This window comes from Arachis stenosperma, chromosome 9 (genome assembly GCF_014773155.1).
Source record: "Arachis stenosperma cultivar V10309 chromosome 9, arast.V10309.gnm1.PFL2, whole genome shotgun sequence".
In the NCBI taxonomy this organism is placed as follows: Eukaryota; Viridiplantae; Streptophyta; class Magnoliopsida; order Fabales; family Fabaceae; genus Arachis; species Arachis stenosperma.
The window spans coordinates 150,194,905-150,218,174 of NC_080385.1; the positions used below are offsets into that span (position 1 = coordinate 150,194,905).

The following is a 23,270-nucleotide window of genomic DNA, read 5'->3' on the forward strand; positions in this document are numbered from 1 at the left end:
TATAATTAACTTCGAATAAAATTAATAATTAAAAATTATTAAATAATTTAATTAATTTGACTAAATTTTATCGAATGATTTTCAGTTATTTGAATTCCTACCTTATAACATTAAATTGAAAAAAAAAAAAGTTATGAAGATTCTGTCGCGAAACCATCGGGTGTTTAGGAAGGGAGAAAAAAAAGTGATGGCTTATTGGGTTTGGTTGCGGTAAAGAGAGTGACAAGCGGCTTGAACGTTTGGTATTACCATTTAGTAACCTTCCTTTCCTTCCTTTCAACAAATACAACCAATTTTCTTCTTCTCTCTCTTTTTCTGCCTCTCGCGTCACACACACCACACCACACCACACCACACACTCCCCACTCTCGCCGGTATCGGACCTCCTCCGCCGCCTCCCTCGGCCGGCATGGACGTGCCTAAACACCGTTCCGGTCGATCAACGTCCCTCAGGGACGCCACCGACTCCTCCAAGATGGAAGGCACTGGCAGCTGGGACGCCCTCGAATGGACTAAGATTGAGGTTCTTCGTCATTCTCTTCTCCCTTTTTCTCCCTTCTTATTTTTTTTTCTTTTATAATTTTGTGATTTGTAATTTTATTTCTTTGCAGCCGGTTTCGCGATTCGTCTCGCATACGAATCTTGATTTCTTGCTTGAGGCGGAGCATGTTATTGCCGAAGTATGCAATCCCTTTAATTTCTTGATTTTGCATTTATTTTAGAATTGCAAGATTTTCATCATTTCTGCATTTCTGTTTTGGTAATTCATGGAGTAGTTATGATATTGGTAAGTGGTAACCTTTAATTAAAAAAAAAATATGGTGTCTCTGGTTTAAATAAGTTGGTCCTCTTTGAGACGGTGAATCTGCAAAATGTGTGGAGGCTGAAATGTGAGTGTAGTGCCAACTGCCAAGAATGATGAGAGGTGATTTGGGATAGGCCGGATGAATTGTTTGGTATATGGAACTTGATATTTTCTTTTCCTTAGGAGATGAATAGCTACATTCCCTGAAAATTTGATTAGGAGTAGAACTTAGAAGTTCTATCGTATTTGCTACTGCTTCCTAGGTATGAATGCATGTTTTATGTGATTTGTGCATGCTGAGTTTGACATGCATAACGAGTAACAGTCTGAAAATCGTGTATCCCTTATGTGGTTACTTACACGTTACACAATATTATGGATTCTTGGTATGGATATTGATTTGCAAGGTTAAATTCTACGTCTGGTATCACTTTATAGTATGGTGATGTTTGGTAGATGAGCTTCCTGGTGTCACATGCACCGAAGAGCATAAAAAATTATTTCATTATGGGATTGATTTGGAGGTGCATTGATGTGCTCTTTGACCTGTATCAAATCGGACTTGTCACTTTGTCACCTGGTGGACAGTAAGAACCAATGTAACACCTATTGCGAGGAAGATAGGGCTACAAAGTTCCAAATAGGGTTTACTGCTAGTACCACAGTTGCATCCTTTCCAAAATTTGTATGGGACTACCTCTCCTTGCTCTCTAGATCATAGGCCAAGGGAGAATGGGTTACTTGCTGAAACATCTTTCAGGGATGCCTGAGCACACTTTAGACCTTCCTTACAATTGAGGTTCTCTCCAGACTTTCATGAAGGTTCATTGGGGATCCCTTCAATATGGAGCCTTACCAAGCCACACATGATAGTTTGCATGCATGATTAGTTGCATAGATTGTCTGGTGACATATGAGACACTGGAGTATTTGTAAATAGTATACCCAAATATCCCATGAATAGGTTTCCAAGCACTTGAGAAAATAATGTGTCCACTCTGATGCCTCCAATAAGTGTTTTACTTTTATTACTTTACTTCATTTGCCACTGCTGCTATGATTAGTGCAATTAGGCCAATAAGGAGCTCATTTTCCCCCGTTATGAGTTGATTAATAGCTAACAAAAGTCTATAATTAATTGGAATAACTTTGTGGTCCCTTCTTAAATTAATAGCTATATAATATATATAGTTATTTTGCTTTTGATTGAAAATTAGAAGCAAAAATGTACCAAACAATTATAATTGAAAGGTGACACAGCCATTTCCCATGAGGGGCAGTAAGTCATGACAAATCATGCATCCTTCTAGGCAGGTGAAAGGAATGACCTGAGGTCATAGATTCCTAATTGTGAGTTATGCAATTAGAGGGGGATCAAATTGGAGATAGCCCAATGGCTAGGGGTAGAGTGTGGTCTAAGGAGACTCCAAATGAGTTAGTCAAAAGAAAAGAAATTTAAGCATACTTGGGTTAAGTTCAGAAATGATTCGTGCCAGGGCACAATGATGTCATTTGATGTATGTAGCCAACCCCACCTAGTGGGACAAGGCTTTGTTGTTGTTGTTGTTGCACTGATGCCTCTACCATGTGAAACTCTAGCTGGATAACATGGATAAAGTTACCTAGGGATGAGAATGCTTAAAAATTCCTCTCAATTTGAACCCTGTTGTTAACTTCTGCTGTCAATAAAATTTCTGATGTTTATTGTCTATAAAAATAAAGTTTGATGTTTAGTGTCAAAAAATAGTTCTGATGTTTTAATTTGCATTTATCATTTCTGAATGTGATGCATGAAATTAACCTGTATGGTGTTTACTTCCAGGGACATGGTGTTGTTCTTGTTAATACAGATGATGCAGGCATGTTGATGATAACAAATTTTCGTCTTCTTTTTCTGGTAAGTTTGCCCTGTAAACTTTCTTGCAGTACACCTGAATTCTAGTTTATAATGAGATAAAATGATGGCTCATTGGTGAAAAGATTAAGAAACTTGGCTCCTGATTTCTATTGCCTGAGTTGGTGTGCATTTTTTATGCACACTTCAGCTGTCTCTCTGCAATTCTGCTACATGCCTATATATATTTTGACTATTTACTTTCTGATTTGCCTCATTTCAATTTTACAGAGTGAGGGAACTCGAAAAGTTATCGCCCTTGGAACAATACCACATGCAACCATTGAGAAGTTTAACAAGACAGTAAGTTAATGCAAGCTTCCTAAAAGCTACCGTCTTTTCTGTGCTATATTTTTGCTAATTAATAGGGATATATTGTGTTATATTGACCTGATTCCTCCTGTGTTTTCTGCCTTACATACAAGATGACATAATTTTTGACATACTAATTGTTGTGGTCATCACCGGTATTACACTGTATAATTACAATGAAGCTTAACTACTTAATTCATAAAAATGAAAATAGGACTTTGATATTTTAATAAGTTTGATCTGTAAAGATATTATATTTTTATTTGTTCTGATTTATTTTATGTTGACCTTATGAACTTGTGCAACTGGTTTGTGTGCCCATATCTGTTCAGCCATACTAATCTATGGATTTTATCTATTTTCATATTAATTAACTTGTGAAAAACTTGGACCATAAAATATGGTGTGCTATCCTCTGAAACGTGTGCTTGTGCATCTTGATTCTGATTTATGTTCTTGTTGTGTGTCTTTTGTATTGATTATTTGGAATCTCATAGCAACTGATCTATTTAAATGTAGGTTGCAAAGACTCAATCAAATGCTCGCCAACTCGAGAAGACACCACCTCAAAGATTGCTCCAGGTGATTGGTATGCTATCAGATAAGCACTTTTTTATTGATATTGTCTTTAAATATCAATTGATGAAATCCCCATGCAATATAGGTGGATAATGGTTATAAGTAAACATCCAACTGGGGACCAGGGTAGGATCGCTTCATTGTTTTTTTGTTAACCCTCTCTGTCATTTGCGTTTTCCCGTTTTTCTGTTAAGAAGGATTCATTGTGCTTCAAATTTTTTATATTCTGTTCTCTTTATCTTGATTTCGTCTTCTATTGGAAGAAAGAGACACTTATCTTTTCTTGTGTATGCAGGCAAAGATATGAGAATTATAGTCTTTGGTTTCAGACCTCGTACAAAACAGGTAATTCTGTGGTTACAGTATTCGGTACTATCTCACAACATACAAGTCCCATTTTTGGCTATGGTTCTTTGAAGATGTCAGATATTCACCATTTAGAATTCTAGTAATTGTGTGTTGTCTTCTGAAAACACTGAAATGCCATCAGAATTTTAAAGAGGATAGGAAACATATTACCTTCTTCGCATGAACTCCATTTGTTAATCACACGTGCAACTTATAATGGTTTAACTTGAATTAGTTTGTTTTAGTTTAAACTTCCTGTAAGTTCAAAATATTTTTGAGACAGTTCTTGAAATCCTAAAACCCAATCAAAACCAAAAATTCACTTAATAGTCTTTTCCTTTTTGGGGTTGTTGCATAATTAATCATTATAATTTATATTTTACCATATAGAAAGTTGAATAAGCCGGTGAGATCGTTTTTGGAAACATTTAGGTGGGTGCTTTCAGTTTAATCTATGTTGTTCATGACCTAATGTCTTTCATTACATCTTGCAGAGACGTATAATATTTGATGCACTACGAAGGTGTACAAAACCAGCAACGTTATGGGATCTTTATGCTTTTGTTTGTGGACCTTCTAGGTTTAGGAACACAAATCCACAAGTGCGCTTATTGGATGAGTATTTTCGACTTCTTGGCAAAGGTGCTCGTGCATCAACTGATATGATTGAAAGTGGGTCCTTCACCTTGTCAAATGACTTATGGAGAATAAGTAGCATAAACTCCAACTATAAAATGTGTGCGAGTTATCCATTTGCTTTGGTTGTTCCCAAGATCATTAGGTAATTTACCAAGGGACAAACTTTCGAATTTTCTCTAGTAATTCTGTATTCATATTTCATAGAGTTCAATCCACATAACAATTCATTTGACAACTTCTTATTGTCCCGGCGCAAGTGATGATGAAGTTCTCTTGGCTTCCAACTTTCGTGCAAGGGGTCGGCTGCCTGTAGTTTCATGGTGTCATCTTGGTATGTAGGGTATCTTGATTTTATTTGTTTAAATACTCGGCACAGTAATATCTATTCCTGTTTCTTTCCTTTACATTCTATTATTGTAATATATGAATATCCCTCTAATTTATTGGAACTGATAACCTATAGGTACTGGTGCAGTGCTTGCACGTTCATCCCAACCCTTAGTTGGTCTGATGATGAATATGAGGAGGTAATGTAGATTATGTAATCAAATGCAGAAGGAACAAATTGTTTCATTTTGGAATCTGTACTGGCTAGCAAGAACATTAAAATTGATCTCATTAAAACATTGTTACCAAAGATATTAAATATGATAATATAGGATATATCATTAAGTTGCTTCCCTAATTTTGGAATTTGGAAGTTCTAAACTATGTATTTTATGCGCCATATGACTTACTTCATTTTGGAGGAAGGAAAGAATGAAAAGTCACGGGCAAAATACACTTTTTGTCCTTCTATTTACTCAAATTTTTTTATTTGCTGTTTGGTCCTCTATTTTTATTTTCTTAATTTGGTCCTTTATGTTTTAAATTGCTTTCAATTTTGTACTTTCACTTTTACTTTCTCAAATTTTTGCTCTTTTATGTTTCAATTCATTTTCAATTTGGCCCCAATGTCAAAATAACTGGGGACTACTTCAAACATAAGCAATCAAATTGAAAAATTGAGTTGAACTTTGTTGTGGCAATATGTTCTTATAGTGGGATTATGATTGTTGTCAGAGTGAGATGCTGCTGAGTTGAACTTTGTTGAGCTAATGTGTTTTCTTTTGTTCGTTTTTCTGGTTGTTCTTGTAGGCTTCTGGGGGGATTTCTTATTCAGTGCTTCTGATAAGTTTTTAAAAAAGAATTAACTAAACAGTGACAAGTTTACATGTATTTGTTTGCAGCAACATGGATGAAAAACTCGTGGCTGCACTTTGCAGCAAACTTGATGATGGCTCACGGAGGTAAGATTTTTATTTAACTATATATTTGCTCCTTACAGACATAGATCGCTTTGATTTTAGCCCCTATTAGTATCTATAGAATTGAGATTGAATGGGTCTAACTCAACCACAAAAGCTAGCGCACGGGAGGGGATGCCTCACATTTATAATTTATAAACTATCTAGAGACTGTATCCTTGAGATATGGAACTTGTAATACACCCCCTTCACGCCGAGTAATAATTGTCTGGAGCATGAAAATTTGCAAGTGGGTGCTCCTACAACAATGGATCAGATATGCTTTGATACCATATTAGTTTCAGCAGAAATATTGGAGTAGCTAGACAAGAGAGAGAAAAATAATATATTACTTGTCTATAGATTGTTATTTGTTACAATAGAAAAGACCAATATATATAGGGAGAGTAATAAATATAAAGCACCTACCGAGTACTCTCCATTAATGCACCCTCTAAACTACTAACCACTACCTAACAATAATATTTCTTATATTTCAACACTCCCAAGCTTGAGCATGTAGATAATATGCATCAAGCTTGGAACATAATTAACCTATTGGAGATATTATTTGATATGATGGGATATCAAAGAATAATCTCTGTATGTCTAAAACTCCCCCTCAAGCTTAAGCTAAAGCTTACTAAGGTTTAAGCTTGTTACAATTTAAGCCTTGAAAATATTGAAAGATCTCCCTTTAAGACTAGCGAGGCAACTCAGGGTGCTGGATACATCCAAGGTAGTAAATTCGTAGTCTTTACCTCGACTCAGAAAGCTAATTCAAAATCGTATTTCGTTAAATCGTAAGATGGAACATAAACGTGGCTTGTAAAATTGACAAATATGAGAAATTTGATAATAAAAATAATTTCACAAATAATGAAATAAATCTCAAATAAACCAATTATCCATAACTAATATAAACCATAACAAGTCAAAAGTCACAACTCATACAAATTCACAACTCAACTCACAAATCAAAATACAAATTCACAACTAACATGTTTATATGACATTAAAATAAATTCAAATAGCAAATAAAATAACTAAACTACTAACAAGGAACAACTAATTAAGTAAAGTCTATACAAACATTTAAGCTTATAGTCATCCTATTCTTTGTCTATCATAAAATCTTCATGAGTTTTACAAGCTTTCACATTACTATCTTCATTATAAAGAATAGGAGGAGGAGGAGGTGGAGGTCCTTGGAGAAGTTCTTCAAACTCTTCATCATCAAGATAAGGAATTGTCAAAGGATCCTTAAGAGGTACCAACAACTCTATTACCACTTGCTCCATCATTCAAATCAGGATCTAGAATTAGAACATCTAGATCTTCTTCTTCTCCATCCTCATCAGCAACAATCCACTCTTCATCAGAGTCCAGTTCATCAAGACTATAGTCGTAGTCCAGATTTTTTCTAGTTTGTTGTTTCTTTGCCAATCTTGAGTTTGTCATCACAAACACATCATTCATGGTTTTAGCCTTAAAATGGTTTCTCTTTTTTGTGTGAACCTTTCAAAAGTATATAAGAAGTATTCATCAATCAATAACATAGAAATTGGAGAACTAACAACCAAATTTATAGAAGGAAAATGCAAATTATATTTAATTACTACCATCTTAAAGGCGCACCAATTGCGTTCACATCCGGATGAGCTACATGTCATTCAAGACACGGATTACAAATTGTTGGAGCTTTGGATGCTGATCTCCATAAGATTCCCACCATTGAGCCGGCTTTTTAGTAGAAATTGCATTCTGAGCTACTTTGCTACCAAAAAACTCTTTTCGGGTCTTAAAATCTTCAGGTTGAACGTCCATCTTAGTGATTAGATCCGGATTTCCTATAATCCTTTCCATACAAGCATAAAACTGCTTCTTGAGCTCATAAGCAACTTTGAAACTAGAGCTATAATGAATCTGAGGATTCGAATAATAGCCCATAGCATGCAATGGCCTATGCAGTTGCTTATCCCATCTTGCATCAATTAATAAATTAGTTAAAAAATAAAGAATATTATTCATGCATTAATGAAATTAAAAAAATGATTTAGCAATTTATCTTGTCTCAACTCTTTGAAATGCATCTCGTATTTTCTCCCTTACACTCTTTATTTCTTCATAAATAAACCCCATTGTCGGCTTTTCTTCTGAATCTATCATACAAAACACTTGAAGAAGAGGGTAGGCAGCCCTCAAATAAATCACAACCTCTTTCCAAAACATCTTATCCAACACCACACTTGCAATTATCTTTCCCTCTTTTGTTTTTGGAAACTTACTAGAAGTCCATTGATCAGAAAGGAACATTCTTATTAATGGACCTTTGTTGTCATTGAGGCATCCCAAAGTAAGGTAAGAAGTTGCAAAACGGGTCATACCGGACCTCACCAAATCTTTTCCTTTGGTGTGGATGTGAAGCAGTGAAATGAGAGCAATCCTAGCATATATGTAAGTAGTAATCTTTCTACCACTATAAATGGATTAAGTGAAAACTCTTGGTTTAACTCACGATGGGAGGTTAGAATGTAAGAATGTAAGACAACTCTATAATCATCACTTTATGCCATGAGGATAATTAAGGCCAAATGCAACATAGGGGCCAGCCTGGAGATGTTGAAATGCTTAGAAGGTAGGTGACTTACTCCCCCTCAATGCGGCAATGGCATTGAACAATCAGCCAAATATAAGCAGAAAATCATGTCAGCTGAAAAGACCACAGGGCAAAGGGCATAAATGGAAATGAAAGGTGGCCGGATGGAGAAAACAAAACCAGATCCAAAAAGAGGACACTGAGGTGAACCCAGCAGTGTGATCAGTGGTGGACAATGACAGCCAAAATGCCAACTTGTGCCTGTGAAAACACCTACTGTGACTGGTTGTCTGAAGGAGGAAACAGTGTGTGGAGGCGTGTGAAGCCTCCGACGGGGCTGAGCGGTGCTGTTGAAGATGAGTCCAACAGTGTAGTCATTGGTCGCATTGGATGGCGGCGGCAGTGTTGGAACAGTTTTGAAGGCGGTCGGAAGGTTTATATGGCTGCTAGAAAGATAACAACACAGCAGAGGACGTTTTGGTAACCGGAAAGACACACAGTTGGCTAGAACTTTACAATCAAGAACATCCTTTAAATTAAAAAAAAAAAAAGAAGAGCAGATTGTGCTACTGGTTATGCATGGCTGCAGAAGTAGGAGAAACAACTCAAACAAGTGTTTCTTGGTTTGGGAAAATAGGAAACTGAAGTAATAACAAAACCCATGGATGGTAGTGGAACAACATAGGAGCAGAAGTAAACAACTCAAACAAGTGTTTGTGGGTTTGGAAAAAGGAGAATACTGTAGTCATATTAGTTTCAACCAAGAACTGAAAAATTACTTTCAACAAAGAGCCAATTATAACAGAAGAGTTTTAGAAAGCTCAAGGAGGATATCCTGACTCTGATACCATATAATAATTGAGATTAAGTGGTTTATCTCAACCCAAAGGCTAGCTCATGGGATGAGAGATGCCTCACACTTATAAACTATCTAGAGATCTTATTCTTGAGAGATGTAAGACTTGTAATACACCCCCTTCATGTCCAGGAAGGCAGGAATGAGCGTAAACATTTGCAGGTGGGTGGCCCAATAACATTAGCTCGGATAGGCGCTGATACCATATTATATTCATTGTTTACTCAGCAGAAATATTGGAGTAACTAGACAAGAGGGAAAAATAATATATTACTTGAGAAGTAATGAGTCTTGTCCTCCATCAGCTATTGTATTTTAATATTGAGATTGATTTTATTTCTCTTCCAGAAAGCTATATATTGCTGATGCAAGGCCTAGGAAAAATGCATTAGCTAATGGAGCCATGGGTGGTGGCTCAGAATCATCATCAAACTATTTTCAGTCAGAGGTGTGTCTTGCTTGGGCTTGAACTGTCTATGATGATTTTTTTTTTTTAAATTTTTTGCAAATGTAAATTTGATATGAACTGCTAAGCATCTACATTCTTATTTATATTTTCAGATAGTCTTTTTTGGGATAGACAACATCCATGCGATGAGAGACAGCTTTGCTCGGCTCAGAGAATATTTGGACACTCATGGAAGAGCCTCATCAGATGGAATGTCATCATTTTTGGTCAGTCTATGAATTTTAAGATATAGTTATTTGTCATTTGACTATTTGAATCACTTGCTTTTGAGCTTTAGTTACTAGATTCATGTTGTACTTCTCACCTTTATAGTTATAGTAAATTGTTGACTGTGGACCATGGTATATGCACAAGAGTACTAATTAGTTTATTTTAATAGAAATAGTGCTTTTATTCCCTCTAATGCCCATTTGTTACTTCTTGCCCAAAACTTCATCCCAAAAATCACAACACATTAAGATGATTTAGTTTGGCTAGAATTTCGGATGAATGACATTTAGTGCATCTTTTTATGGGTTCAATTAATATAGTCTGTTTTCTACCTTTACATGAGTTGTATTAAGACTGTTCCTATGGTTTCTATTTAGAGACATGGTGGGTCAACGTGGGGTGGAGGCAACTTAAGTAGCATGTCTGCTTCAGTGTCAACCCTTGGGGACAGTGGATGGTTACTGCATGTTCAAAATGTTTTGGCTGGTTCAGCTTGGATTGCTGCTCGTATTGCTATGGAAAAGGCTTCTGTTCTTGTGCATTGCAGGTGCCATGCTGGTGTATTTTCTTGCTACTCAGAATTATGAGATCTGAATATGGATTTGTCACCCAAAGCAAAAAAGATTGTTTGATATCGTGAAGCTGACTCTTTTTTGTGCAGCGATGGTTGGGATAGAACAAGTCAGTTGGTTGCACTTGCTAATTTGTTGCTTGATCCATATTATCGGACATTCAATGGGTTTCAGGTAACAAGCTAGCATTACTCATTCTACTCTTGTACCAAAAAATAAATATATTGAACACTTGCCATTTAGTTAGCTCTGTTCTTGTGTGTTCATATGTTGAAAATAAATCAATAAATGTTTTAATTGTGCTTCTAAGTTGTCTTCCTTATGCAGGCACTTGTTGAAAAAGATTGGTTAGCATTTGGTCATCCATTTTGTGATCGTGTGGGATTGCCAGCTTTCTCTGGAAGTGAGTTAACTAGGCAGCCTTCGTCTAGCAATTTTGCAGCATCACCTGGACGGCAGCCATCAGGAGCATTTACATCTCCGTCGTCTTCTCATGCACAAACTTCTAACAACTACTCTCCCATCTTTTTGCAGGTTTTTTCCTTGAATATCTTCTTCTATATCATTTAGCTAAAATGCAATACTTTCATGGAAGTTTGACCTTCAAATTGAAAGATTCATGACACAATTTGATAACATATTACTTTCCTATTTTTCTCCTCTAAGTTGAAGCCTCAAGCTAATCTCTTCCAGAAAGCTATATATTGCTGATGCAAGGCCATGAATATTTTTTGCATGTATCTTAAGCTTAATGACTTGACATTGGCTGATGTGATGAGATTGATCTAACCTATCACTTCTTAGTCAATCTCATTTTACTGATAACAAGTAGGCAAGAAGAATAAACATGGGGAATATGTTCCTGCAAGTGGGCATGACTGTTGAGATGGCCATTCCTTTATTTTAGCTCTTCTCTCTATACATTTAGGGAATAATTGGATGGTTTGATTTTACACATTGCATAACAGTTCCAATTTATGTGTTCATCTTGAGCTCACTTTCTTGCTTTATATGTTTCCAGTGGGTTGATTGTGTTTCTCAATTGTTGCGGATGTATCCCTTTGCTTTTGAGTTTTCTGCGGTATGGATCCTTCTCCATGGCTACTATTGCTAGGATTTATCCTTATCTGATTCTCTATTTTATTATTATTCCTTCTGCTAACATGTACTGTCTGATGATTCAGGCTTTTCTAGTGGACTTCTTAGACAGCATGCTTTCATGTCGTTTTGGAAATTTCTTATGTAATAGGTATTTTCCTTTATTTAGCAACTTGGTTTACCATGGAAAGATATGGTTATTGTTTTGCATGCATTTCTTGATATGCTGGTTTCCTTTTGAACATTGATTGTGAAGCACTCATCCATAGTAAAATATTAGTTGAATTTGGTGCTGAAGTGGCTGTTGGTTGGGCTGCATTTGTAGACATAATCCCGGATTTAAGAATGCTAATAATATAGCAGTATATATAAATTGAGCTGATATTGTGAGGCAGTTGGGCATAGTTATGTCTTGTAATTTGTCACTACAAATTTTTTTATTTCCCCATGAAAAAGGTAATATTATACTACTATAAATGTGGTTGCTAACTTGCTATAAGTAGTGTTTCCTGCCAATATGGTCTAAAAGTATTCCAATGAATATGCAAATCAAATAACATTCTCCTATATATTACATCAATATATGACTTGTTAAATGCAAAATACTCAATATATCCAGGATTTGATGGGATGCTTGCCAACATTTTCTGTTGCCATTATTAATATGTTTCACTCCTTAATGGTTGGATCTTCAGGTCGTGTCCTCCAAATAATATCTATCTTCCTTTGCCTTTTATGATTTTTATAATACTTATGTTTTCATTCTTAGATATATATCTATACCACAGGGGTACTTAATTCTTCTCATGAATTATGTCTATTAAGCTATTGAGTAGAAGCACATAATTAGTTTATGCCTTAACTATCCTAAACTGGTAATACCTGTCCTTACTCTAGAAGTCGGTGTAAGCAACATTCTATGTACATGTTTAAAGACTTGGCAAAGGACCAAATCTGTTGTAAATGTATTAGTGTCAGATTTAAGTGTGAAATAGACATCTGGGCATTGCAATTGTGGTACTGTTGTTACTGTGGATATTCTATTTTGTTCTGATTTCATGTTTTTGTTCAGTGAGAAGGAGAGGCTACAATGCAATATTTCTGAAACTTGTGGATGTATGTGGGTATACTTGGCTGATTTGCGTGCTTTAGAAGGAGGTTCCCATGTACATTATAATCCTTTCTATGACCCACTGAAGCACAATGGTCCTCTTCTGCCCCCAGCAGCAGCATTAGCCCCAACATTATGGCCCCAATTCCACCTTCGTTGGGCCTGCCCTGAAGAAGCACAAGCTGGGGAGATTGAAGCAAAATGTAGGAAGATAATCACGAAATACACCGAGTTGCAGAAGGTAGTGATTTCCCCCCATTTTCTTATTATTGCTGTCAGATTTGAAAGCTATGTCATCCCTGTTTTTCATAGCTAGTATATACATGTTAGTAGGTCCTTACTTTCGGTGGTTTCCTCATTCTACTTTTCTGTCTGACTGGTCACTTATTAACTATATGAATGATTATCTGTTTCTTTTCACGGTCCCAAATGCATTGAACTGGAATTTTGACATGCCGGGTGATCCTTTTATTCTGCTATGTTAACAGGCCAAAGAAGTGGCAGAACGTAAATCAAAAGAAATTTCAAATGCCATGGAATCACTGAACGCAGAATTACAAAATTTGAAACAGCAAAACAGCTCAGCTATGAATATGGCCAACAGGGCAAACAAAGAAAACATGTCTATAAAGCGTGCAATTCAGTCAATTGGGTGCAAGGTTCACTTCTCCAATACTGGAGATTGCATTGTGGACATTGAAAGTAATCCATTGGGAACAGTACAAAACTTCTTATATTGCTCCAAGAAAGGATCAGATGGTATCACGCTTGATGACGAAAAGGATCTGGCTGTTGCAGTAACAGTTACAGCCGATGATGACGACAATGATGAGAACAGCCCTATCGGTCGTGTATGTGAGAATCTATGCCCGTTTCGCTCTGCAGATGGAGGCTGCAGATGGCCCAATGGTCGTTGTGCTCAACTAAGCAGCCAGTTCGTTGGTCTTAGGGCAAATTTTGATGCATTTGACAAACTCTCCATTGACGATAGTTATTTCAAGCCCGAGTGAAAATACTAGTTCTCACTTTCTAATTCCTATACTAGAAAACTCCAATAGTAGGCAGCCACATCAACCAATTTTGGTTTCATTCTACAATGAGAATAGTTGATAGTTCTTGAATTTTAAATACTCCTTGGGGAGAAAGAAATGTGGACCCGGTCATTTTTATTGGGTTCCGGTAACTGTACAGCCTCTGAAGAGTTGGGTGAAGACCATCTTGGTGCTGGCATTCACTAAGCTTCAACAATGGTAGGTATGTTGGATTGATGTGCATCATGGTGGTCCTCATTATATTATATTATATGCATATGCATATGTATAATTGTAGATTCAGTGGCAGATATAGCCACTGATCACATTTTATAGTTTAATAAACTCAGTTTTGTACAGATGATTCAAGTTTTTCCTAGTTTAGCATTTCTTGAGAGATCGATGTATAGCAAGAATAAGATGTTGCCATATATTTTATGAAGTAGATCGATTGATCTTTACATGTCTTTTGCACTGCTGAGTCAAGTTTATCCCATTAACAACTTCAGTGTGTGATGTTCACTTTAATGTTGAGTAACGATTTCATTGGCCAATTAGTTCATGAGAAAGTATAGGTGAACAATGCAACATAAACAACGGGTTAAAAAAGGAAGGTAAAATTAAAATTAAAATTCAGATGTCTAAATAATTAAATAGTTATTAACAGATTTTAAAATTTAAAAAATTAAGAATAGCACCTAAACACATTTATACTACAGACGTTTACTCTTAATTCTACCATAACCATGGCTATGACTTTCGTGCCAGTCCCTCTCACGTCGATGACCATTACTCACTGTCGGCGCCAAAGACAGCCGGTGAGACGCAGAAGAACACAATCGTTCCCCCCTCCAGCCGCACCAACTTCTCCCCCAACCCCTTTCAGCGTCGCTGTTGTTCACCCCACCAGTCCCCTCCCTGCCACACCAGCTTCTCCTGCAACCTCTTTCAGCGCTGCCGTTGTGCACCCGATCAACCCCCCTCACCGATGTCGATCTCTCCCTCATCGGACACCATCGTCATCTCCGAGCTCTTGTCGTCGTCTGGCTCCTTCAACCACCAGCCCCGCTCATCGCCATTGCTTCACAGAGCACTTAAATTTCTGGACTAACTAAACCAAAAATGAAAAATACAAAAACCAAGCAAATCAGCAACAACCCCACTTTTTTTTTCCAAGTCAGTCCAATAATTCAAATTTATACAATGGTGTACAGAAGCAGAACAAGCAGTTAACTTAACCAAACCCATTGCATGAACATCTATTTATCAATTAAACCCCTAGCACCGACGAGGGGGAGAGCGACGCCGTTGGGGGGTATTTGGCGAACCAGCGACCGCAGTAAGAAGCTCGGCGACGAGCTTGGTGTATGGTGAGGGAGAGAGCGACGCCGGTGGGGGGATGGTTGGCGAAGCAGCGATACGCCCACGAGCTCGGCGACAACGATGATGTCCGGCTGAGGAGAGAGCGACGCCTGTGCGGCGGCTGGCTACAGAAGCAGTGACGACGCTGAGAAGCCAGCGGCCGATGATGATACCGGTGAGGAGAGAGCAACGCCAGTGGGGGGCTGGTTGGGGAAAAATGAGAGCTGATAGAGTTAGCAGGAGAGGCAATAGCGGCAGATGGTTAAATTTTGAAAAGGTAAGGTAAAAGGATTGTTTGTTATTTGATTTGGGTGATTTTTTTTTTTTAATCTTTGATGGGTCAAATAATCAGCCCGTTGTTTACGTTCAGATTTTTCATTGTCTAGCAGAGTTCGTTGGTTAATATTGGGGGACAAACGGAAGAGGGAGAGAGATGGATGACGTCACTTTATTGACGGGATTGTTAACAATTTCCGTTTTGAAGAGAGAGAAACGTGCAGAGGCAATTATTCAAAGAATAAAAGGAGTAAAATAATAAGAGAAAGTCCATGAGCTATTAGAATATTTGTACAATGTATATAATGAAAAATACAATGTGTATAATAGAGAATGAAGATTGACGGATGTCCGATTCAATATTAGAGATATAATTATTAGTGTTATCTTTTTTCATCATCTTAACTTTTGGAATGAGTGTATCATGATATGGTATCCAATTTTTGTTAAAATCAGCTTAAATTTTTGAAATGAGTGGTTTTTTAAAATGAGTGGTTTCATGACATAAGATTGTTCCAGCAGGACTCAAATAATAATTAGGTTTTTGTAAATTTTAATTTTAGACTAATTAATTAATTTTTTAATAAAAAAATATTAATTAAATCTTTCACAAACCACAATAATAAATAATGAATATGTTATATTTTTTTGTTAATTTATTGTGTAAAATTTAATGTTATATACACAGTTAATTACAGTAATATATCTACTTACAAAAGAACATCACAAAAATAACAATTTTTAAAGCGAAATTTTTTTTTTAATTCATGATAAATAAAAAGTAGTTAACAAAAGTCATAAAAAAACTCAGAAGATAATTAATTTTTCACTGTTTAAAATAGTATCACTATAAATAACTGAAACACATGAGCTACTCACTATCATAAAGAATCTAATTAATACTCTTTTTTTCTTTAAAGACTAATTAGTCTAAAATCAAAATCCTCAAACGACCTAATTCTCCCTTTTACTCCCTCTGAATAAAAATTTTGGGGGGTTCTTATTTGGTCAGAAATTCTTAGGATAATCATTTAGCTGTCAATCAGCAAAACGTATAACCAGTAATAGCTTCTGCCATCTGGTATTTGAACTGTGATCTTAAAAAAGGCCAGAATCGATGAGATAAAAGGAGGTAAATCATATACGAACTTTGATAAACATCACCACTTCATCTGTTATAACATGTGCCTATTAAAATGAAACAATCTTTCCATTCATATGATACTGTAAAAGCATTTCTGTTGCAGTGTTACATATCGCTAATGTAATTTTCTATTCGTTGTCTGAAAAGATCAACAGTCGATCGATCTACTGGAAGGTTTAATTATTGCTGTTGTCGGAAGAACGACGACTATCATCGGAATGGCTTCCTTCAGCCCTCCCATCATTGGGAGACTTACCCTGCGCCTTCCTCTCATTCCACCTTGCCCAAACCCAACTTGAAATGAATAATGCTCCTAATGCATAAACCTGTAATCAAATAAAGCATTCTCAGGAGAAAATGCCCATGGAAGAGGTGAGCAACATATTAAGAGAACATCAGAATAAATTTGAATATAAGCTCGTTACTCAAACCCCAAAAGGCATATTAATGCTTAAATGAATATTCAACCTTATGAAAGGAAGGAGGAAGTACAAGGAAAGCATATGAAAACAGTAAGAACAAATACAGCAGAGAACTATACAGGGAAGATACATTGCAATCAGGGAAAAGGATGCCCACTTGCTTGATTGATTCCAATTACAGAGGACAAAAAAGAAGAAACACCGTGATGGTTTGTATAGATTTTCCATTCAGACTCTATTAATATCATCAAGCTGTCCACTTAATAAAACTGATTCACCTACCACAGTGGAGAGGGGGAAAAAATGAAAAATCAAAGTGAAATATTTTAATGTCATCAACCTCTTCCCATTTTCCCATAAATAGACTCTTCCCCTTCCCTTAACTACTCATAGCCTGCCTGCTAGCCTTGTTCTTAACATCGGCATGTACACAATTGTAAAGGCAGATATGCAGTTGTAGGCAACCATGCTAGGAATGAAAATAGATTCCAATAGCATGAATCATATCTGATTAATTGAATTATAACCCCCTCTTAATTTAATTAATCTAATTGAAACCCCTCTCATGTGACACAAGCTGGATCTTTTCAAAGTGATCCGATACCAATCTTTGCCATTATCTCCTAATTTGTTGATAATACACCTCATGTCATTGTTCTTGACAGAGATACATGTGTGGCAGCAGGTGAGCATTCTAGGACAGAAATTTTTGCAAGAGTATGGACCACCAAGGAGAACAAAAACTACACAGACAGAGCAGACAAACGCTCAGCTGCCACTGCTGCAGCACAGTAAAGAGGTAGCACTTTCCAGTTTTCATAAATCCTCGGACAAAATACCAAGGGATTGAAAAGGTTGTGTTTTTTTTTTTTTTTTTCCGGGGGGGGGGGGTGGGGTGGGTTTAGGCTGAGGTCTATTGGGATAATAACCAGGAAAAGTAGGTACTCTTAACAATTCTGACTTCCTATTAACTATTAAGGATTAGAGAAAGACCAAAAGGGTGGTCATTCATAGTTAGATCTAAGCTTTCGTAATACAAACTAAGACCTTTCACATTACACAACATGGGGAATTCAAATTATAATTATTGAATAGTCAGTACTACTTCCTAAACATAATTTACTAGTTATTACTAACCCAAAGGCATTAAAATTCTCTGGATCTTGCAAATAAGACACTATGAATCTTAACCAACTCATATATAATACTACCCCCATCAATTGAAGCTGCAAAAGTAACTTAGAGAATATCCCCAATCCCACTACTAGTTTTTGTTTCAGTTTTATAAGCTCATGGATGTTGTATTATGTGTGCGTGGTTTATGAATCATAAAGCTGATGAAAAAAATTCGGAAAGATTCATGAATCATTCTTCAAAGCTTATGTTATGTGACACAACACAGCAGAATAGACCAAAACATTTTTTGGTTTTAAAGAAAAAAAAAATGATGAAAAATATTTAGCAATAAACACATGTAGGGCGCATATGAAAGCCCCAAATAAACCTTTTAAACCATCAAAATAATCATAGTTGTGTTATGTAGAGCGAATATATTCATCATCCAAAACATAATGTAATCATTGTCAAACAGTGACAGTCCATATCTTCACCAACTCCCTCATCAAAAACAAAAAAAAAAATCGCGATAGCAATACAAAGCATTGATTTTTTTTTCTTTAAATAATAATAACAATAATAATAATAATAATAATAATAATAATAACCTTTAGCGTGCTAGATTCAAGTCACAGAAGGAGAAGCAATTCCAAGTTGCTTATTCATTAAAACAAAACGCACAGAAATTGAATTAATTTAAAATAATTGAAAAAGAAAAACGAGAGAGAAAAAAATAATGAAATTACCTGCCAGAGGAGAAAAGGATTGGAAGTCTTGACGGTAGATTCTTCAACCTCAGCCTCAAGGTGTGGAAGAGCAACCACCTCCGATTTCGGGAACCGTACGAACCCTGGCTTGGTGTTGCTGGAAGCCTTGTTCTCATCCTTGGCTCCATCGCCAGCGGCGTCGGCGTTAGGAGTGTCCGCGTTCTTTGGCTTCGGCGGTGGTAGGTTGAGGAAGGGAAGTTGAAGGTTGAACTTGGGTAAGAAAGCGAAGAGGTTGGGAAAGTGTGGTAGCTGTGGTGGTGGTTGTTGCGGCGGTTGTTGTGTGTTGTCTTGAGCGACGACAATTTCGGTGGTCGTTTTGGTCATTGTTCAAACTTTTCAAACGACGGAGATTCCACTGCAGAAATTAAAAAACAAAATGTATTTAATAATTTGATGTGTTGCTTGGTTGTTGCTCCTACTTCTTTCTTTCTTTGAGTTTCAGTGTATATATATGGGAAGTAGGGGTTTCCTTTACTTGCCAAGTTTACTAAACCCTCTCTCTCTCTCTCTCTCTCTCTCTCGAAGGTTATAGGATTAGGATTGGGACACTATCAACACAAGGAGTGAGAAAAAAACTTTTTTGTCTTTTACTTTAGTTGATGAGTTCCTATAGTATACGTATTATGTATTTTTTTTAATTCGTTTTTTGAAATAAGTGTGATATCAAATAATTTCATAAAAGAAAAAGCAAATAGATTTTATTTGTACCAATTTCGGTACCTTGCTATTTATTCTGTATAGTGTAATTTATTATTTTAATATTTTATTTATAAAAATTCAAAATATTAATAAATTTATTTATAAATAAATAAAATTACTTTTATATTTATCAAAGATGAGAAATTATTATTTATACTCATAATAATTTAAATCTACACAGGAATAAAATTAATGTTTAAAAATTTTTAGCCCATAAAATTTATTGTTAGAAGTAATAATTTACTCTTTTTATACATGTATTCTTTTCCATGATTGACTTGAACCAACATCACTACAATTTATTTAGGACTTAATTGTTGATTTTTTTCCCTTTTGTATATATGAAAGGAGTAACTTGGGAGGTTAATTAGTTGTTATCAGCTTTAGGGAATGGTCTCAACTCTCAAAAGTTAAAATGGAAAAATATGAACCAAATTAATATTAGATAAAATATATCAATGATATTATCAAGGTTACGAGAACCGGACTGATCAATAAACTGGTGAGATCACCAGTTCAATGGTTTACTGGTTCGATCGGAATTTAACCGGAGTTCAATCGATTTAATTAAATATTAAATATAATTATTAAAAAACCTAAAAATAATTTTAAATATATAAATTCAATAATTTTTAACTTAATAAAATTTAAAATTTCACATAATAAATTATCCATAACTTAATATTAGAGGTTCACAAACAACTTCAAACATCAAAGTTTATAACTAAACAACTTCATAGATCTTTAAGGAAGAGAAATATAGTGATACTAAAAATTTGAAAAGTGCCACGTTCAACTCTTAAGTAGCAAGTTTAAAAACAGAGCAATTTCTAGAAATTTGGGTAGCAAGTAGTAGCAAAATATAAGCACATGAATCCAAAAATTGCAATTAACATGAGAAAAGCATGGATTGCACGTACAGATGCAACATCAAACTTAATTTCACAAGTACAGTTCAGCAGGGCAGCAGGTAGAATCAGGTCACATGAAACAAAAACAGCACAGCAATGATCACACCAACATCATTCAGCAAACAAGCAGTATTAAGCCATGTTGAATAATCAAGAACGGAGCAATTATCAGGCCTAGAATCCTCTAACCACAACCTAGCTACCTAACAGCATATATATCTATCTATCCTAACAAACAGAATTAATCAGCAATCTAACTAAAATTAACAACAGAATTAATAAAAGAAAGTAAAGAAACAGAGCAGGAAGTAGGGATGAGGTAGGGGACCTGGAATGTAGCAGAGACAAACTAGGAAATGGAAAGGGGAAGAAGAGCAGAAGTAGTGCCTCCCAGAGTTGGTGGTGGCCGGCTGAGCTCGCGGCGGTGTAGAGAACGGTGCGAGCGGCGGAACGATGCAGGGCAGAGAGATTCAACTTCTCTCTGTGACAGTGACGAGAGCTGAGGGGGGGGGGGGAGAAGCAAATCAAAATCGCAAACACATAAATTAGAAAATAAAAAACCATGAACAAATAAATAATTCTTCAAAATCATGAGGTAGCAAACAAGCAAATCAAAATCGCAAACAAATAAATTAGAAAATCAAGCACATGAAATCAGAAGGCAGAAAAGAGGAAATCATGAATCCAAATAACAAATCATGAACAAATAACAGGAGGAGGAGGCGACGAAGAAACAAGAGGCGAGGTGGAAGGCGCAAACGAATAAGAATAGAGTATTACCGACGGCGAGTAACGGCGAGTCGGCGACGAAGGAGGAGGCGAGCTCGACGATGACGAAGGAAGAGGCGAGCTCGGCGACGACCAACGAGGAGAGGAGCTCGGCGACGATGAAATAGGAGGCGCGCTCGGCGAGGAAACAGGACGCCGTGGTGGTTGCAGTGGTCAACGCCGTCGCTGCTGTGGCTGTGGGATGCTATGGCGATGACGGTGGGATGCGGTGGCGATGGTGATGGCTATGCGACTGCGAAGAAGGGCTGCTCAATCGTGGCCCGTGGGTGATTTCTCTTCTGCCTTCTGGAGTTCTGGGTGAGAGTGTGAGAGTGAGACTGAGATTAGAGCTTTGTTGCGTTTAGCCTTTCTTTTTTTTTAACCTTCAAAACGACGTCGTTTAGCACTTTAAGTTTCAAACCAAAAACCGCTAAAAAATCGGACGGTTCTCCCGGTTTATCGGTTAACTTCCGGTTCGACAGATTTTCTCACCGATTTTTTACTAGGCGATTTCTGACCTTATCCGGACCAACTAGGTGACCGATTTTCGGTTAATCCGGTTGAACCGGTCGGTCCAGTTCGATTTTCAGAACCATAGATATTATACATTTAGGTTTTTTTTTAACAGCCATATCTAATTAAATTGGTTTAAATTCAACAAAAAATCAATTTCATTATTAGCCCATGTATACACGCTACCTTTTCATATTCCGCGCTTCTTCTTCTTTTTTTGTTTTTCTTCTCCTCTTTTTTTCGCATTTTTCTTTTTTTCTTTTATGTTGCTTTTTCTTTATATATTTCTCTATCATGGTTGTTCTTTTATTGTGTTGTTATTATTGTATTTTTTTCTTTTTTCTTCTTTTTTTGGTAATTTTTTGTAGTATTATGTATGTTTTCTTTTTTTTTTGTTTTTATTTTTATTACGAGGGTAAAACAAAAAAAAAGATAATGATATTAACGAAAAAGGAAAGAAAGAGTTTTGAGTTATACAAAATTTTTTAGAAAATAATACCGAATTTTTTTTACTGTGACATAGAAATTTTGAGTTACACTTATTGGATTGAATTTTTGCCATAAAAAAATAGCATCGAAATTTCATAATTTTTAACATTGAAATTTTATTATAAAACACATAAATCTCTTTTTTAATGTTGCATTTTGTTTGCTTCTTATTCTTCTTTATTTCTTTCTTTTCTTTTACTCTTACATTTTTTTGATTTCGGTGTTATTTTTTTAATAAAGTTTGTATAATTAAAAATTCTTTCTCTTTCTCTTTCTTATCTTTTGCTGTTGCTTCTTTTTTATTTTTATCTTTTTTTCTTTATCTTTTTATTCTTATTATTTTTTTCTTCTTATTCTTCTTTCTTTCTTTCTTTTTCTTTCTTTCTTTATTTTTCTTTGCTCTTACATTTTTTTAGGAGTATTACTTTTAATATTAGACTTGAATGAACATGTATTGCAATCTTATTTATTGAATGAATGTAAATTCATACTTGTTGGATTGAATTATTGCTAGAAATAAAAATAATATCGAAATTTGTTTAAAGTGACATTGAAATTTTAATATCAAAATTAAAATATCTATATGTTATTGTTATTTTTTTGATAAATTTTTTATAATTCAAACTTCTTTATCTTTTTTTTTTAATTTTTTGCTGTTATTTTTTTTAAATTTTCTTTTTATTTTATTTTTTTATAATTTTTTATTTTATTTGATGATAATGGAGGAATAGGAAAAAGAAAAAACTGAAGAAATTCAGATGAAAAGAAGAAAAAGAAAAAAAGAAGGATGCACAAATTTAAAAAATATTTATATCACTTGGTTAGATTTAATTGAATAAATTACCTTGGATGTAGAATATTTTTTTAAATATATTGGTATGACTAAACAGTAATAAATTGGTTGCTAGCGTTGTCAGCAATTGAGCATGATATATATCCCTTGATTTCAAAGATTTTGACCTGACTTAATACAGCTAGCAGCCGTTGGGATTAC

At 35.6% G+C, this 23,270-nt stretch overlaps 2 protein-coding genes across 3 annotated transcripts; one reads left to right on the top strand and one right to left on the bottom strand.

The window, feature by feature from the left end:
• The first annotated feature begins 202 nt into the window (after positions 1–202).
• On the top strand, positions 203–14,401 carry LOC130948675 (phosphatidylinositol-3-phosphatase myotubularin-1-like). 2 transcript variants are annotated; one of them, XM_057877513.1, is made up of 19 exons: positions 203–523; positions 612–680; positions 2,628–2,702; positions 2,931–3,002; positions 3,531–3,600; positions 3,886–3,935; positions 4,433–4,719; positions 4,835–4,908; positions 5,041–5,104; positions 5,807–5,866; positions 9,667–9,766; positions 9,880–9,993; positions 10,375–10,544; positions 10,659–10,743; positions 10,897–11,103; positions 11,591–11,650; positions 11,754–11,818; positions 12,740–13,019; positions 13,267–14,400. In XM_057877513.1, exons 1-19 carry the CDS (start codon positions 410–412, stop codon positions 13,786–13,788), a joined length of 2,538 nt encoding a protein of 845 aa, XP_057733496.1. In that variant the 5' UTR covers positions 203–409; the 3' UTR covers positions 13,789–14,400. The 2 variants fall into 2 exon arrangements, with proteins under 2 accessions (XP_057733496.1, XP_057733497.1); XM_057877514.1 differs by lacking the exons at positions 203–523; positions 612–680 and having other exon boundaries at positions 2,671–2,702; positions 3,531–3,593; positions 13,267–14,401.
• Positions 14,402–16,570: 2,169 nt separating this feature from the next.
• LOC130951914 (uncharacterized) lies at positions 16,571–19,403 on the bottom strand. Its single transcript, XM_057880661.1, has 2 exons — positions 18,876–19,403; positions 16,571–16,917 (listed from the first exon to the last, which is right to left on the bottom strand). Exons 1-2 carry the CDS (start codon positions 19,218–19,220, stop codon positions 16,768–16,770), a joined length of 495 nt encoding a protein of 164 aa, XP_057736644.1. The 5' UTR covers positions 19,221–19,403; the 3' UTR covers positions 16,571–16,767.
• Between the last annotated feature and the right edge of the window lie 3,867 nt (positions 19,404–23,270).

What these genes read in the sequence shown, in the direction of transcription:
- LOC130948675 (XM_057877513.1), top strand. Translation starts at nt 410, where the DNA reads ATGGACGTGCCTAAACACCGTTCCGGTCGATCAACGTCCCTCAGGGAC. An exon ending in CTTGATGATGGCTCACGGAG is followed by an intron (nt 5,867 to 9,666) that starts GTAAGATTTTTA and finishes TTTCTCTTCCAG; the next exon opens with AAAGCTATATATTGCTGATG. An exon ending in ATGGAATGTCATCATTTTTG is followed by an intron (nt 9,994 to 10,374) that starts GTCAGTCTATGA and finishes GTTTCTATTTAG; the next exon opens with AGACATGGTGGGTCAACGTG.
- LOC130951914 (XM_057880661.1), bottom strand. Translation starts at nt 19,220, where the DNA reads ATGACCAAAACGACCACCGAAATTGTCGTCGCTCAAGACAACACACAA. An exon ending in ATCCTTTTCTCCTCTGGCAG is followed by an intron (nt 16,918 to 18,875) that starts GTAATTTCATTA and finishes ATTTGATTACAG; the next exon opens with GTTTATGCATTAGGAGCATT.